Source organism: Apodemus sylvaticus, chromosome 12, assembly GCF_947179515.1.
Source record: "Apodemus sylvaticus chromosome 12, mApoSyl1.1, whole genome shotgun sequence".
NCBI classification, from domain to species: domain Eukaryota; kingdom Metazoa; phylum Chordata; class Mammalia; order Rodentia; family Muridae; genus Apodemus; species Apodemus sylvaticus.
The window spans coordinates 7,338,133-7,352,775 of NC_067483.1; the positions used below are offsets into that span (position 1 = coordinate 7,338,133).

The 14,643-nt window shown below is 37.0% G+C and overlaps 1 protein-coding gene across 2 annotated transcripts in view; it reads right to left on the reverse strand.

Annotated features, from left to right (window-relative positions):
- The window catches only part of LOC127697709 (contactin-associated protein like 5-2), a 909,987-nt gene that overhangs the window by 390,847 nt on the left and 504,497 nt on the right, over nt 1-14,643 (reverse strand). For both annotated transcript variants that reach the window (XM_052201021.1, XM_052201020.1), the window contains exon 11: nt 10,362-10,468. In XM_052201021.1, coding sequence (XP_052056981.1) covers nt 10,362-10,468 — 107 coding nt within the window. The remainder of the gene's footprint in view (nt 1-10,361; nt 10,469-14,643) is intronic.

The following is a 14,643-nucleotide window of genomic DNA, read 5'->3' on the forward strand; positions in this document are numbered from 1 at the left end:
AACTGGCTACAGTGTGAGGGGAACTTCAAAGACAGGTTCTCTATAAAAGAGAACTGTATATACCAAAGTATAACTAAAGAAAGCATGGAACAAATTGCACCTGCCAACAGTAAAATCTCCCTTGCTCTCAGGAGAAACATAAATGTTGTAGCTGGTACATGGTAGAGAGTTTTGAGAATACCAGCATGAGGAGACATACAAGGAATCAAAATCTCAGCCTTCCTTCAGACCCAGAAGTCAGCATCACAAACTACACTGCAGGAGAGCAGAAATATAGGAAAGAAGGAGCAGATGAGGGGAGCTATGTAAACTCATCACAGAGCTATCACTCAGTGTGGCCACACTTACCTAGTGTGTAGCAATGCCAGTCTCAAATCCCAATGACTCATACAAAAAAATCTCAGGAAGCAATAAATCAGCATTTAAGAGTACCATTGCTCTTCTAGAAGACCAAAATTTAGTTTTCACCCTGTGTTCTAGGCAACTCGCAACTACCTGTAGCTCTAGCTCCATGCTCTCTCTTAGTGTCTGATGGCTCCTGCACTCACATGGACATATCCACACATAGACACATACAAATCACATAAATATACCTCAAACAAATCTCAAAATAGAAAATAATAAAACTTCCAAATAAAAGTAAAATTTGTTATCTGCTTCATAGACATGCTTACCATCCTCTGTGTAATCTATTATTTCATTACAAAAGAATCATGGCTGTTATCGTCATAGTTACAGGAGACAGAAACACCTGACTCAATTTGTAATGATGTCCTGAAATTTACTTAGGTGATTACTAGAGTTTAGAACTGAAACAAGACACCTTAGTTTTCAAATACACTTCAATTTTCATGCTATATTTTGTATAAAAACCAAAAGGTAACAGGTACTATGTCTGTATGATGTGTTACTGTTGTTGTTGTTGTTGTTGTTGCTGTTGTTGGGTGTGTGCATATCTGTTTGCACATATGTGTGTTCAGAGGCCAGAGGAGGATGTACAGTATCTTTCAGTCCATATCTTGTCATCAATGGAACCCAATTACTCAAAAAGGCTAAGAGTTCACCTTTTAAAACCTGGCAGAGCTGGTGAATAAGACTCAGCAGCAATCCTCTGTCTCTGGGAGCCCCTCCTCCTCATCCTTTCCCAGCACTGGGGTTATAGGTGCCTATGGCAGTTTGTTGCTTCCCATGTAGGATCTGTTGATGTGAATTCAGACCTTCATAGTTTTATGGCACGCTTTCTCCCCATGAAGTCATTACACCTGCCAGTATGTTATCCATCATTTTAACATCCCTAATGATGTCATTAAGAAGGAAGTACCTGTGTAGTGGACACCAAGAAGCATGGGCCCTTTTTCTGATGGCTCCTGAGATAGCCATCCCCTGCATAAGTTTCATAGCTATTTCTCCTTGGATGTCTCATTAAAACAATGGGCAGTAATAAGTTCACTTGTTAGCAGAACAAAAACACTCATTTCCTCTTCCAGCCATAATGACAGAGGCATCAGGGAGTCAGGAGCAAGGGACTCCAATCCAGAGTCTCAATCATCACATTAGATGCCAGCAGGGAATCTTTACTGCCATAAACTGACTTTGACAACCACACAGTTGACAGACTAATAAATTCAGCTTCATGTCGTGCTACAGCAATAGATGCTGTTCTTTTTCTTTTATGTTGTCTCTATATATTTACTTATCTAAATGTCCTATTTATACTAGGCCTCTTAAAATTTGGTACACCTACAACTATATCAACTGAAGGATGGTTTACCAGGCCCTTTGAGAATTCATGGGACTTAACGTGGAAAGATTTAAGAAATATTTATTGAAAGAAAACCTAGAGCTCCAGTCCATTTAACTACTTAAAAGTGGAAAAATTCTCTATATAGTTGTCATAGGAAGCAAAACATGATACATGTTATATTGTCTTTACTTCCATCAGGGTAGAGCTTTTAGGAAGAAATGTTAACAAGAAAGCTTGCAACTTTATTTCTCAGTACTTTTGTTTTGTTTTTTCCCACAAACATATCTCTAAACCTAGTACTGGCTTTCGGAAACATAATTAAAACCAATGTTCCTGATGCCAAAGAGCAAGGGAAAGACAAACAATTTAATTATGGCAATCAAATGTACATATAAAAATGAGGGGAGAATATTGAATTAAATAATGAATTTCCTGAAAAGCAAGATCAGACCTAGCAGGAAATGGCTAAGTTGAAATAGGGATAACAGAAATGATGAGGGAAAAGTCCCTACTATGATCAAGTGAAGACAAGTGGCTGAGAGCTGCTCTAAAGAAGACTCACAGAAGCTGAGACTTGAAAGTCTCTACTGCCAGAGACTGACAGCAGAGATAATATGCATTAAGATAATGAAGAAGGAATAGGAAGCTGACTCATTTGGTGAAGCATGATGTCTTGATTTCATTCCCAGAGCCACACATAAAAGGGTATGCCTGGTTGTTGTCCTTGGAATCCTAACACTTGGGAATCAACACATGTGGAGCACTTATTGTCCATGCCTAGTTCAACCAATGCATTGACCACTTTCTGTCACAAAAAGGTAAAGGGACCTAAAGTAATGGGACCTAAGTAATCTGACCTCCAAATAGATGTCGTCACCTACATACATATGTATATATACACAAACATACATAAGAATCTAAGTTAATGAAGACTCACTAAATAATTTGAAAGAATCCAAGGATATAATCATGATATTTTAAGGAAACAAAAATTTAAGATAAAAATTACTCCTAGCTTTTAGTAATGCAAGGAAAATATTTGCTCTATAAGCACAAGGACCTTGGTTCATATCTCTAGAACCACCTAATGTTGAGCACAGCAATGCTCAGTTATGTGTGACTAAAATCCACATGAGGACAGTATGGAGACAGACAGATCATGGGGACTCATTAGCCATCAAGCCTACATAAAAAAGTGAACCCAAAGTTCAGTGAGAGTCCCTGTCCCACCAAAAATAGAGGTAGAGAAAGGTGAAGAAAGTCACCCAAACTCAACCTTCTGCATCATCAACACACACACACACACACACCATGTACATTCACATACAGACATGGACACATGGCTACTTTACCAAAAACAATGAATCTCTGCTAGGATGCTATGGACCCAACATCTTTTTTGGAAGGAGCCATAATAGTTAAGGTTTTTGTCCTATTTAGTTTTGTAGTTGAATATCCTTGACTCTCCATCAAAAACTGTTCTTCATCTTATTATTTGCTTTGTATGAAAAAGAACACTTGATTTTTCTCTTTTCAAGGTTGCAGTGTAGACAAGATGATGCAAATGCAGCAGAAACCATAAGGAAGGGCTATGATCATACTGTCAGAAAGATTTCATGCCCACTGACTCAGGAATTTATCTCAATATCAGTAGGGGCGGAATCTATTATTTTCCCTTGAATATGGCATCAGCAAGGCTATGATTAGTAGAATAACTTGATACAGATCACAGAGGTTCTGTAGTAGAGAACTTTAACATGTGGAGAAACACTTTCTGAACCTTTCCTCTAAACTACATTGTCAAAAACTATATCATTCAAATGGAACAGACTCAAAATTATTTACTTGACAATTTAATCAATGGAGTCAATCACAGTTTAAAATGAAATTGATAAGATATTGATTAGAAATAACACATCTTTTTAGTCCCTAGAACTCTGATTTTCATTTCTCTGGCTGAAAACACTCAACGGTTCACAACTGTGAATTACTTCAAGGGTTATAGAATAGGAAACAACTTCTGATACCCATGACTCTTAGAAAAACAGCCTTTTGTTTGGGCCAGTTTTGCTTTTAAGAGCAAACAGAAAAGAATGTGAGGGAATCTTTTGTGTTCTCTGAACCATAGGGAATGGATGGGTTATGTGAGTTATATAGATATAGTTCTGTGCAAGGACATAAGAAAATAGTTTAAAAACTGTAAATTGAGGCCTTCGGGATGGCTCATTGTCTAGCAGTGCTTCCTGTGAAAACATATGGACTTGCATTTAAGTCCCCAGCAACCAAATAAAAAGACAGGCATATCACCAATGCACCTATAACAGCAGCATTGGGTCAGTGACAAGAGGATCTCTGAAACATACTGATTGTCAGCCTAGATCCATGTTCAGCCAGAGACCCTGTATCAAGGAAATATGGTGGAGAGTAACAGAGCAGAACATTTGTCTAGTGACACTTGCAGTTGCATGTTCAGGATCTCTCTTCCACCCCTCATGTCTCAATTCCATTAATCTCTTCACCGTGTAGCTTACAGTCAACTTTACAGAGTCTCTCAGATCCCCTTTCAGCTTTACAAAATGGTGTAATCAGCTTTCTTCTCTCATATCTGGTGGACTATTGCTTGCTTTAGGAAATCAATAACCATATATTGACTGGGAGCATATGAAGCTGTTTGGTTCTCACAGTTAACAGTCATCACACTGCAAAGCAGCTTGACTGTTCTTTAGGGAAACATGTGTCTGTCACATTTATATGATGGAACATAATAAGATATTCTGACAAAAGTTCTATTACAAACTATCATATCTTTATCTTAGAATTAACTCATTTATTAATGTTATTAGATGAGATTCTTATTGAGATTAACATTCTTTACTTCCATGCTAATAGCAGATGGTTCTCAACTTCAAGTAGACAAGTAGAAGGAAGAGAAAAAAGAGAAAGGATGAACAAAATGAAAGAAAGAAGGGGGACAGAGGAAGGATAAGGGAGAGAAATAGAAGAGGAAGGAGGAAAAAGAGAAAGTAAGGAGAAAGACAAGAAGGAGAATGATGAAAAGGAAAGATAAAAGGACAAAAAGAAAAGTAGGAGAAAGAAGCAGAAGAGAGGGAATTGAATTGTATGTCCATATGTATGTATGTGTATCTGTGTCTGTATGCAATCCTGTGTGTGTTCCAGTATGTGTATGTATGCATGTATGCATATATATATATATATATATATATATATATGTGTGTGTGTGTGTGTGTGTGTGTGTGTGTGTGTGTGTGTGTGTGTGTGTATGTATGTATCTGTTGGTAGGTGTGCATGTGTATGAACTCAACATGGTTGTCTTATAATTTTTTCAATCATATTTTGAGACATATTATTGGACCTTAGATTCACTGATTTGTCTAGATTTACAGGGGATCACATCTCAGCCTGAATATTTACAGAAGGCTGAACATTTAATTCAGGTCCTTATGCCTGTACAGCAAGTTCTTTACTAACTAAATAACCCATTCTCTCTCTCTCTCTTTTTTTTTTACATTTTTTTTAAAATTTATTTTCTATGTTCTTTGTTTACATTCTAAAAGCTTTCCATTCTCTATTTTTCCCAGCACTGATCTAATCTATAATACACAATAGATATCGGATCACTGATAAGTGCTGGAAAACACTAATGAAAATGTTAAACTGCACACAGCCTGATGCTCAGTTGCGAGGATGGGAACTCTGTTCCTGGGAAAAGAACAATGGAGGCTTCAGAAGATATTTGAAATATGACAAGGAAAAAAGTGAGAAGAGAGAATCAGCAGGATATATTTACTCACTAGTAAAGGCTTTTGCTTGGTTAAGCATGATGTCCTAAACTTGTCCCTCAGGAAAGGATCAGGAAAGTGATTCCTGTAAGTTCTTCTCTGGCCTATAATGACACACACACACACACACACACACACACACACAGGCACTCACATGTGTGATTGTACACACACAGATACACATATACAAAGTAAATAAACAGTTAAGTAAATATAACACATTAATTAATTAATTGTTAATAGATTTTTGAAGACAGGGTTTATCTGTGTAGTCTTGATTGTCCTGGAAGTTGCTTTGTGTATCAGGCTATCCTGAAATTTAAAAGAGCTTCTTTTTTCTGTCACTGAAAGAAGAAAAGCCATGTAAAAGGTAACCAGCTTGCATTGGGTAAACAGAGCAGCTCCGGGATTTTAGCCTAAGCATCAAAGGGGAAGTAGTCCACTTGAAAATGCTGGAACTGTGAGCAGAGTGAGCAGCAGCCCAACTGATGGAGAGCACCCTGCTATGCAGGACAACTAGAGTGGTAAAATAAGTGGGTTTTACTTGAATGAATGAAAAGACTTACTAGTATTTGTTTTGTTGTTGCTTGTTCTATTATCAATCTCTTTTGGAAAATATATCTCCGATGGTACTGTTGAATTTATCTTAAAGTTGGAGACTGTGTGAGCCTGAGATGCTGAGATTCTGAGATGCTGAGTTGCTAGATGATATTTGCAACTATACAAGCAGCAAGTTGTAGGAGTTTGAGCATGCTAGAAACAAAAGATCCCATGAGAAAGATGCCTTTAAAACTGGATCTCACCCAGCTGTAGACACATTGCAGAAAACACATGGGAAAATGGTATTCTGATTCCTCAACTTGGAAGGATTCTTAGCTGAAGAAGGTAGCAAGTACATCTGCAAGTTGGCTTGACATAGGAGCCTTATATTAAAATTGAGTCAACCAGCTCACAAGGCATGTGGCATAGCTGTGTGAAATTTATATCCTTTATCTTCCTTTCCTGTGATATGTGACTAGAAATAGAAGTTTCTTGTGTAATGAATACAATGCCTAAGAAACTCAAAGCCACTTTAACTCTTTAGACACATGTTGGTCAGACACATGTAGAAAAGGGATGCAGTTTAACAGATTCTGCCAGTGGTTCAGCCTAGCAAATCTTTACCCAAAGACCTAACTGCTGTGTCCAGTTAGATGTCAGACTGGAGAGAGGTCCAATGTAAGTTTGGAATTGTTAAAGTCCCTCTAATAGTATAAATCAATTTTGATTTTGAAGTCAAATGGTAAATGATGAAAGTTAAATATTTTTAAATATGTTCCTGTTGGCAGGTGCACATGTGTGTATATGCATATAGGCCATAAATTTTCTTCTAGTTTCATCCTTAGATATAGTCCACTTAGTTCTGTGATGTATGTCTCTTAATGGGCTAAAAGTAAAGTAATCTCAGCTGGCTGGTCAATTACCTAAGGGATCTACTTGTGTTTTCCTCCCATGAGCTGGAATTATTACAACCAACTTTTAAAAATAGAGATTATGATCCAGGCAAGTACATCATCAGCTGAGCAATTGCCTCAGTCCTGGGAAATGAAACATTCTCCATAATAGAACAAATACATATGGACAAGGGATAGGGCTTTTCAGATAAAACACTAGCTATACTAGCCTAGTAACCCGAATCCCAATCGCTACAATTCACAAGAAAATCTGAATGTGGAGGCAGACATCTAACATCTAAGTACTTTTGCAGCAAAATTAGAAGCAGAGATATAAGAATATCCCAGAAGTTTCTGGGTCAGGAATATATGGCCTAGTGTAGGCAGAATGAAAGCAGATATATTTTGATTCAGCAAGGTCAAAGGCAAGAACTGACTTCCGAAATTGTTACTCTAGTCCCCCATGTGAGCAGTGTCATGTGTACATCTAAGTATTTGCAGTACCTTCTGTCTCTAACTATCTATCCTTTTCTCAAATAAATAATTTTTAATAGAAGAGATACAGATGGTACACAGCAAAGTAGTAGTGATAAAATATTAAAAATAAATTAAGAAAGGGATTTCATATACTGTCCCCAGATAAAAGCAATTTGGGGATCAGTTCACAGAGGTTGTCATACCCTGATAATCACCTCTTACATTAACAGATGTCAATTGATGGATGAATGGGTAGATTTCTAAAGAGGTTATGGAAAAGCATGATGAGACAAAGAAAAATATAAAGGAGAAGTGACTTTGTTCCTACAGCACAGGGTGACCTATGGTCACTGACTGGCTAGTGAAATAGGCACACTGAAGCCGTTCCTTAGTGTAGTCAGAATATAAATCATTCAGAATCCTTCTCTGACTCAGGGAAGTGACACAAACCTTAGTTTTAGTCTCTGTTCCAAGCAACAAAAGATACTTGCTTTCATTCTCATTCATGGGAATTTTCAAATCCAACCACATCAAAATACTAATGATCAGCTATGCAAGGCTCTTGTTCAGGAAATGAAGAACAATCATTCTATGATCCTAGTAGTTCAAAACAAAACAAAACAATACAAAAAATTCTATTTATCTGAGGTTCCCCAAGAGTACAAATAATAGCCTCCATTTTGATATCCAAGTGTTTAGCAGAAAAATGAAAATAAAGAGAAAAGAACTGTTAAGTATACAATATTTTAAGTCTTTCAAAGACTTAGGAGTATGAAGCAAAACCTTTCAAATCAATTTGTTCTTTGACCCTCTTCCATTTCTGAAGAGTAATCCTATAAATAATACAACTTGAGGTCATGGGAAGATGGCTCATTTGGAAGTGCTTGCTGTGCATAAGCATGAAGTTCTAAATTTGTCCATCGAACTCATATACAAGCTAAGTAAGAGTGCTGTGTACCTGCAGTCCCAGAGCTTAGTGATAGGTAGTGACAATCCTGGAGCCTTGCTCTCCAGCCAGTGCATCAGAACAGTGAGCTCCAAGGTAGGGGAGAGGCTGCAGCTCAGAAAAAACTAAGCGAAGATGAAACTGGTAGTAAATTCAGCTTCTGGCCTCTCCACACACCAGTACACATTAGGATATATGCATACACACACACACACACACACACACACACACACACACACACACCCTCACATCACAAAAAGAACCCACATCCTGTGGACCATGCCATGTATCTTTTATTTTTCTGCTCCAAATATTATTATGACTCCTGTCATTATACCCCCTTTCCAGACACACTCACTTCTAACTTCATGTCTCCTGTATGTACAACATAATTTATCTAATACAATCTAGGACTCACAAATGAGAAAAAATTCCTGGAATATTGAATACTAGACCAACCATATATATTAGCCACACCACTCTTGTGGGTCAGGGGTTTGTCCAAAGAACTCCAAGTCACTGTCCCATAAACATTTGTCCGTCAGTGTTGTTTGCAGCACCTTTCAGAGTAGCTAAATCATGGAAACTTTCTGGGTTCTGGCAGCAGAGGAATAGATTTTTAAAAGTTTATACACATGAAAAATATTTACAACCCTAAACAAGGATGAAATTATGCTAACAACATGAAAATGAATATTTCTCCTTCCGCATGACCCAGCCCTGTCCTGTTCTACTGTCTCCTGACTTATTCTATCATCAGTGGTCCACTCTCGCACATGCGTTCTTCACAGGGCACCATTACACTCCTATATACACTTCCTCCATTACTCTAAATCCTTCTTTCTGTTTCTCTTCTATAACTTGGACACAATTAGCTCAGGCCTTCAATCTGAAGTTTGCCAAATGCCTACCACTGACATGTAGTCATAAATAATTACAGAAAATATTTTAGTTTTTAGCCTCACTTCTCAGGGTCTGGAATATTTTGCCTCTTATTTTGCCTCTTATTGGAGAAGACAACAGGGCAGTATCTGGCCATGCAAGCAAATGTGATCAGGAGTAATACACAAATTTTCAATAGAAACCTTTGACTAAAACACAAGCTGGTATCCTTATCATGTATTTCCTTCTCTTAGTCATAATAATATTCAGATGATGAAACCTCTGCCATTAATGGAGATGAGAAAGAAGGACTGACAATGTGTGAGGGGCTTTGTATTATAGCTATGTTGTAGTTTGTATGTGAAGAGTCTTCCAAAAATTCATGTTTGAACACTTGGTCTTTGGCTTGTGGTTCTGTTTGGAAAAGTTTCAGAACTTTTAGATGGTGTAACCTCACTGGAAGAAACTGGTAACTGAGGACAAGACTGGAAGCTGTAAAGCTTAATGCCATTTTCTATACAGTCTGCTTCCTGAGTGTGGATACAAAGTGATTGTCAGGATTTCTGTTCTTTCTACCATGCTTTCCCCACCTGTTGCCATGTCTTCCTTCTTTAGGATAGATAATATCGTTCTACAACTGTAAACTCAAATAAATCTTTTCTCTCTTAAGTTGTTTTGCTCCTAGTGTTTTTATCATTGCAGCAAAAAAAAAAAAATAACTAAGACATCAAGCCACTTGTCACTTAGACCATTGATATATGAGTTACTTAGTGCAACAGTACAACTCAAGTCATCAAGGCATTGACATTTCTTGCAAAAATCCCCAGTGTACTCTTTTTTCTTTCAATTTAGCATATATCTGACCTCGCTTTGTTTGCCCTATTCTAATAACCTCCATAGAGATTTGAGTTGTATCCATTCTTTTCCACTGCATCCTTCAGTATTTGGAATATGGTATCCTATTTGATAATTCATGCTAAAGGAATAAATAGTGCTCACACCAGGGTGAATAACCACAGTCCCCACACTGCATTACTGGAACTGTGCCTCCAGACTGTAGGCACATTTTATGTACTTACAATCATGACAGGTGGCTCCTATGTAACCAGTATCACTGCAGTTACAGTAGAAGGTAGACCAGGTCTGGGCACAGTGTCCTCCATGTTCACAGTAGTTTGGCAAACACCTAATGGGAGGCAATGCAAAACAAATAAGCCAAGATGTTTGAAACAGAGAGGCAAGCAAAAGCTTTATGAGCAGCAACAGAAATGGTCAGCTCAAGTCCTACAACTGTCAGAGATAAATTATATTAAAACCATATAGGTATGCTTATACTTCTGAGTAGTAAAGATCTCAGAATTGAATTGCACCTTAAATGCTATTAATACATTCAATGCTATTGCACAGATAACACAATGGATATAGGAATATTGTAGAGAATAGTATATGTGTTGCGACACAAAGTGCAGAAGGGTTATAACTTTACATTGGAATATATTGTTGCCATGGACCACCCCACTTCAGATATGGGTGTCCCTGGCATGAGGGCTCTCAAAGACTAGGTGGAGAAGGATTCAGTGTTGATAAACAAAAACAAACAAAGAAGCAGTTTGAATTTGAGTGCATTTTGTAGTTGTCATACAATAATTTTTATACATAGAGAAACAAGTATTACAACACGTAGAAGGTGTGTTTAGTGAAGCAATCACATACAGCACAGATATCAGTATTGTCATTTGGCACAGTAAAGCACAAAAATCATCCAACACTAATGGAATATTTCCAAAAGCAGGTTAATAAATTTTTAGTCAGTTATTATTTTATATCTAATACCTGATTTTTTGTGAATCTTCAAGGTATAAATTTAAAAAAATTTAAATTTTTTATTTAGGCTTTCTTTACCATATACCAAAGCCCACTTCTGATGAAACACATATAGATATATGAAATTTTATTGCTGGGAAAGGTTTTTTTGTGATTTTGTAAATGATTTATAAAATAAAACACTGGTTTTCCTAGAGATAAGTTCATGGCTAGTGACTCCATCCTAAGGAATGGTGTTTTGTCCAGTTTTTCTCACTTAAAATCTAAGCATATGCTATAAGGAACAAATCATGAATAGGAAAAAGAATAGAAGAAGATAAAACAGATACATTGCCATGAGAACAAAGGCTCAATATTTTGTTCTGGTCAAGAGTTCCACAACCAGTTTCAGGAGGCCTCTTTATTTTTTTTTTCATTTTGATATTTATCTATTTATTTTTATATTAGATATACTCTTTATTTACATGTCAAATGTTATCCCCTTTCCAGGTTTCCCCCCAAAAAAATCCTGTAACCCATCCCCAAAAATCATTTGACAAAATTCATCATCTTTTCATGTTAAAAGTCTTGGAAATATCAGGAATTCAAGGCCCATACCTAAACATAATAAAAGCAATATAGAGCAAACCAGTAGCCAACATCAAACTAAATGAAGAGAAACTTGAGGCCTCCTTCTTTTGGAGTTTTCACCCCAGTCTTCGGAACTTGTCATACAGATTCCACTGGAGTTGGTGTGGCATACTGTGGATTTTTAAAAGAAGTGAAAAAATATGCCCTCCTGGAGATTATTGTCTGCACTTCTTTTGGGGACACAACGATTAATGTGGGACATTAAAGGTTAATGCTTCCTTAACTAACATGCCAGGAAATTCTTCCTGTTGAAAAAGTGTCAAAGGCATCCCAGTGACCTTCACTAATTATGGCAAACCAGTTTAGAGTTCTTTCACCAAAGTACAAGTAAAATATCTCACATCCCCACCTCCCATCTGCCACACTCATCCCTCATACACCCTGTGGAGTAACACTCTACTGAACATTTGTGGCCAGGACACCTCTCTTCTTTGATATCTGTCATTGCCTCACTTCTGAACATTCCCTTTTTGTGGATTGTTTTCTCATATTGTGAGTATGAGTGCTTGTCCACATGTTTATAGATGTACCATATCCATGTGAACCTAATGCTGATGGAGACCTGAAAAAGGTTAGGTCCCCTAGACATGAAATTACAGATGCTTTTGAGCTATCAAATTGTTGAGTCAGCTCTCTAGCTCAGCTTCTGACCATCTCTTACCCTAAGCTCATTCTTCTTAAGACTGTCCTGAGGCTATGTTTTTCATACCATTTCATACCCACCCTCATGCTGGATCAATGAGAACCCCTTTATCACATGAATGTTTCTGACACTAATGAAAATTTTTATTTTTAAATTTCTATTTTACATTTACTTATTTACATACTTATTTAGCACGTATAAATGTGGTGGAAGGGCACACCTGCCATGTGGGGTGGGTTTAGATCTAAGGACAATCTGAGGAAATCAGGTCTCTCCTTCTAGCATGTAGGTCTCAGAAACTGAACTAAGGTTGATAGTGAACATCTTTACCACCTGATCCATGTACTGCTTCAACAAAGCACATATTGCTTTAACAGAAAGAGAAGCAAATAAAGGTAAACAATGTCTTTTCTATGATTCTTTTTGCTATGATGCCAAGAAAATTGCAAGTAGCCTAATTTTGTAGCTTATACTATAGAATACAGGATTCCAAAATGTGTTATTATCCTGACTTCATGTATATGGAGAATGTCAAAGAGATAAGGGATCTGTTAACCCATATCATGTAGCAGAACAGAAAATGTGAGTCCTGATGACATTTGCACATTTAGTTTCTGTTGTTCCCCAAGACACATTTTCTCTCCCAGATATTTAGAACACTTATATAATGTATATTGCAGTGTCTGAGATAATAAACCAAGATTTTCCCAGGAGAATATACCTTTTAACAAATTGGCAGGACTTTGGACTCTGTTACTTTGCAATATCAGGAGCTTAACTTTTTATAGGAAAGACTTGTATGTCTTAGTAGAAACAGATTAATCAGCAAAGTGTTAGCCTTACCAATATAAGGGCCTGATCACAATCCCACAGAATCTGTATATATGATTTTGTATGCTTGTAATGCCAGGGCAAAGGAGGTAGAGACAGTCAAATTCCTCAAACTCATTGGCTATCTCATCTTGTCTATTTATTGAGTTCCAGACCAGTGAGAAAACCTGTTTCAAAACCAAAATGGATGATGCCTGAGGAATCACACTTAAGGATATCCTCTGGCCTCTATCTCCATAGGACCACATATATGCATTTTTACATACATCAACATGAAAACAAACACTATAAAATTCTATCATTATAAAAACACATTAAAACCACATTTTTCTTATATTACACAAATTATAATGATTTCAATGCAATATTCTCAAGTCTAGCTGAATATGGAGAGAAAGACTTGGTGCAAGCTGTCAGAAATACTAGTCGTTTAAAATCATTTTTAGTAAGTTTCCCACAGACCTTGCACTAGTGTTAATAAACTCAACATTGAAATTGCAGGTCTCAAAATTATTTGTCTGTGGTTGTCTGTGGTCACTAAAATAATTAATGATGTATTTATCAGAATGCAAAGCACATTTGGGAAATTGAAATGTCTAATATTTCTAGAATAAGGAGCAAGTTGAATGAAAACAAGCAGGACTTCCTTGCAGCACAGTGTATTTGGGACCAGTGCACAAAGACTATGAAAGGTCATCTCAACACATATACTTGATGGCAGATTAAGAAGAATAATTTGCTTATTTGAAAAGGTTGTTAGTATAGGGGAATACCAGAACAGGGAAGTGGGAAGGAGTAGATGGAGGAACAGGGGGAGGGAAGAGGGTTTATGGGACTTGTGTGAAGTGGGGACCCAGAAAAGGGGAAATCATTTAAAATGTAAATAAAGCATACATCCAATAAAAAAAAAAGGAAAAATTGACAACCAAAAAAGAAAGAAAGAAAAAAGAAAAAAAAAAAAAGAAAAGAAAAGGCTGTTTTATTGCTTCATGGCCTTTTGGCTAAGATCCAGAGAAAAGGCTATTTCATGATCATGAATCATCAGTTCCTGTTAAATGCTTTTCCTTTTCTCCACTCTATCATGTAGCACAAACTGATTATTTTAGAACTGAACACAGAGCATGAATGTCATATAGCTATAAAGGCGAACAAACATTGTATGTCAATACTAGTAGTAACAAACATATGAATATCAACTAAAATTTTCATGATGGGATTGAAAAGATGGTTCAGTGGTAAAGCACTGATTGCATAAATAAGAGGAAAAGAGTTTGTATCCCTGGCACCCATGCAATATGCTAGGAAAGCAGGACAGCATAGTTGTGACTTTTGTACCCGAGAAGCAGAGAGAGATAGTCTCCAAGGCAAGCTGATTAGCCAGAAAACAAAATGTTCTCACTTTTGAGTCAAATGAGAAACCCTGACTCTACAAG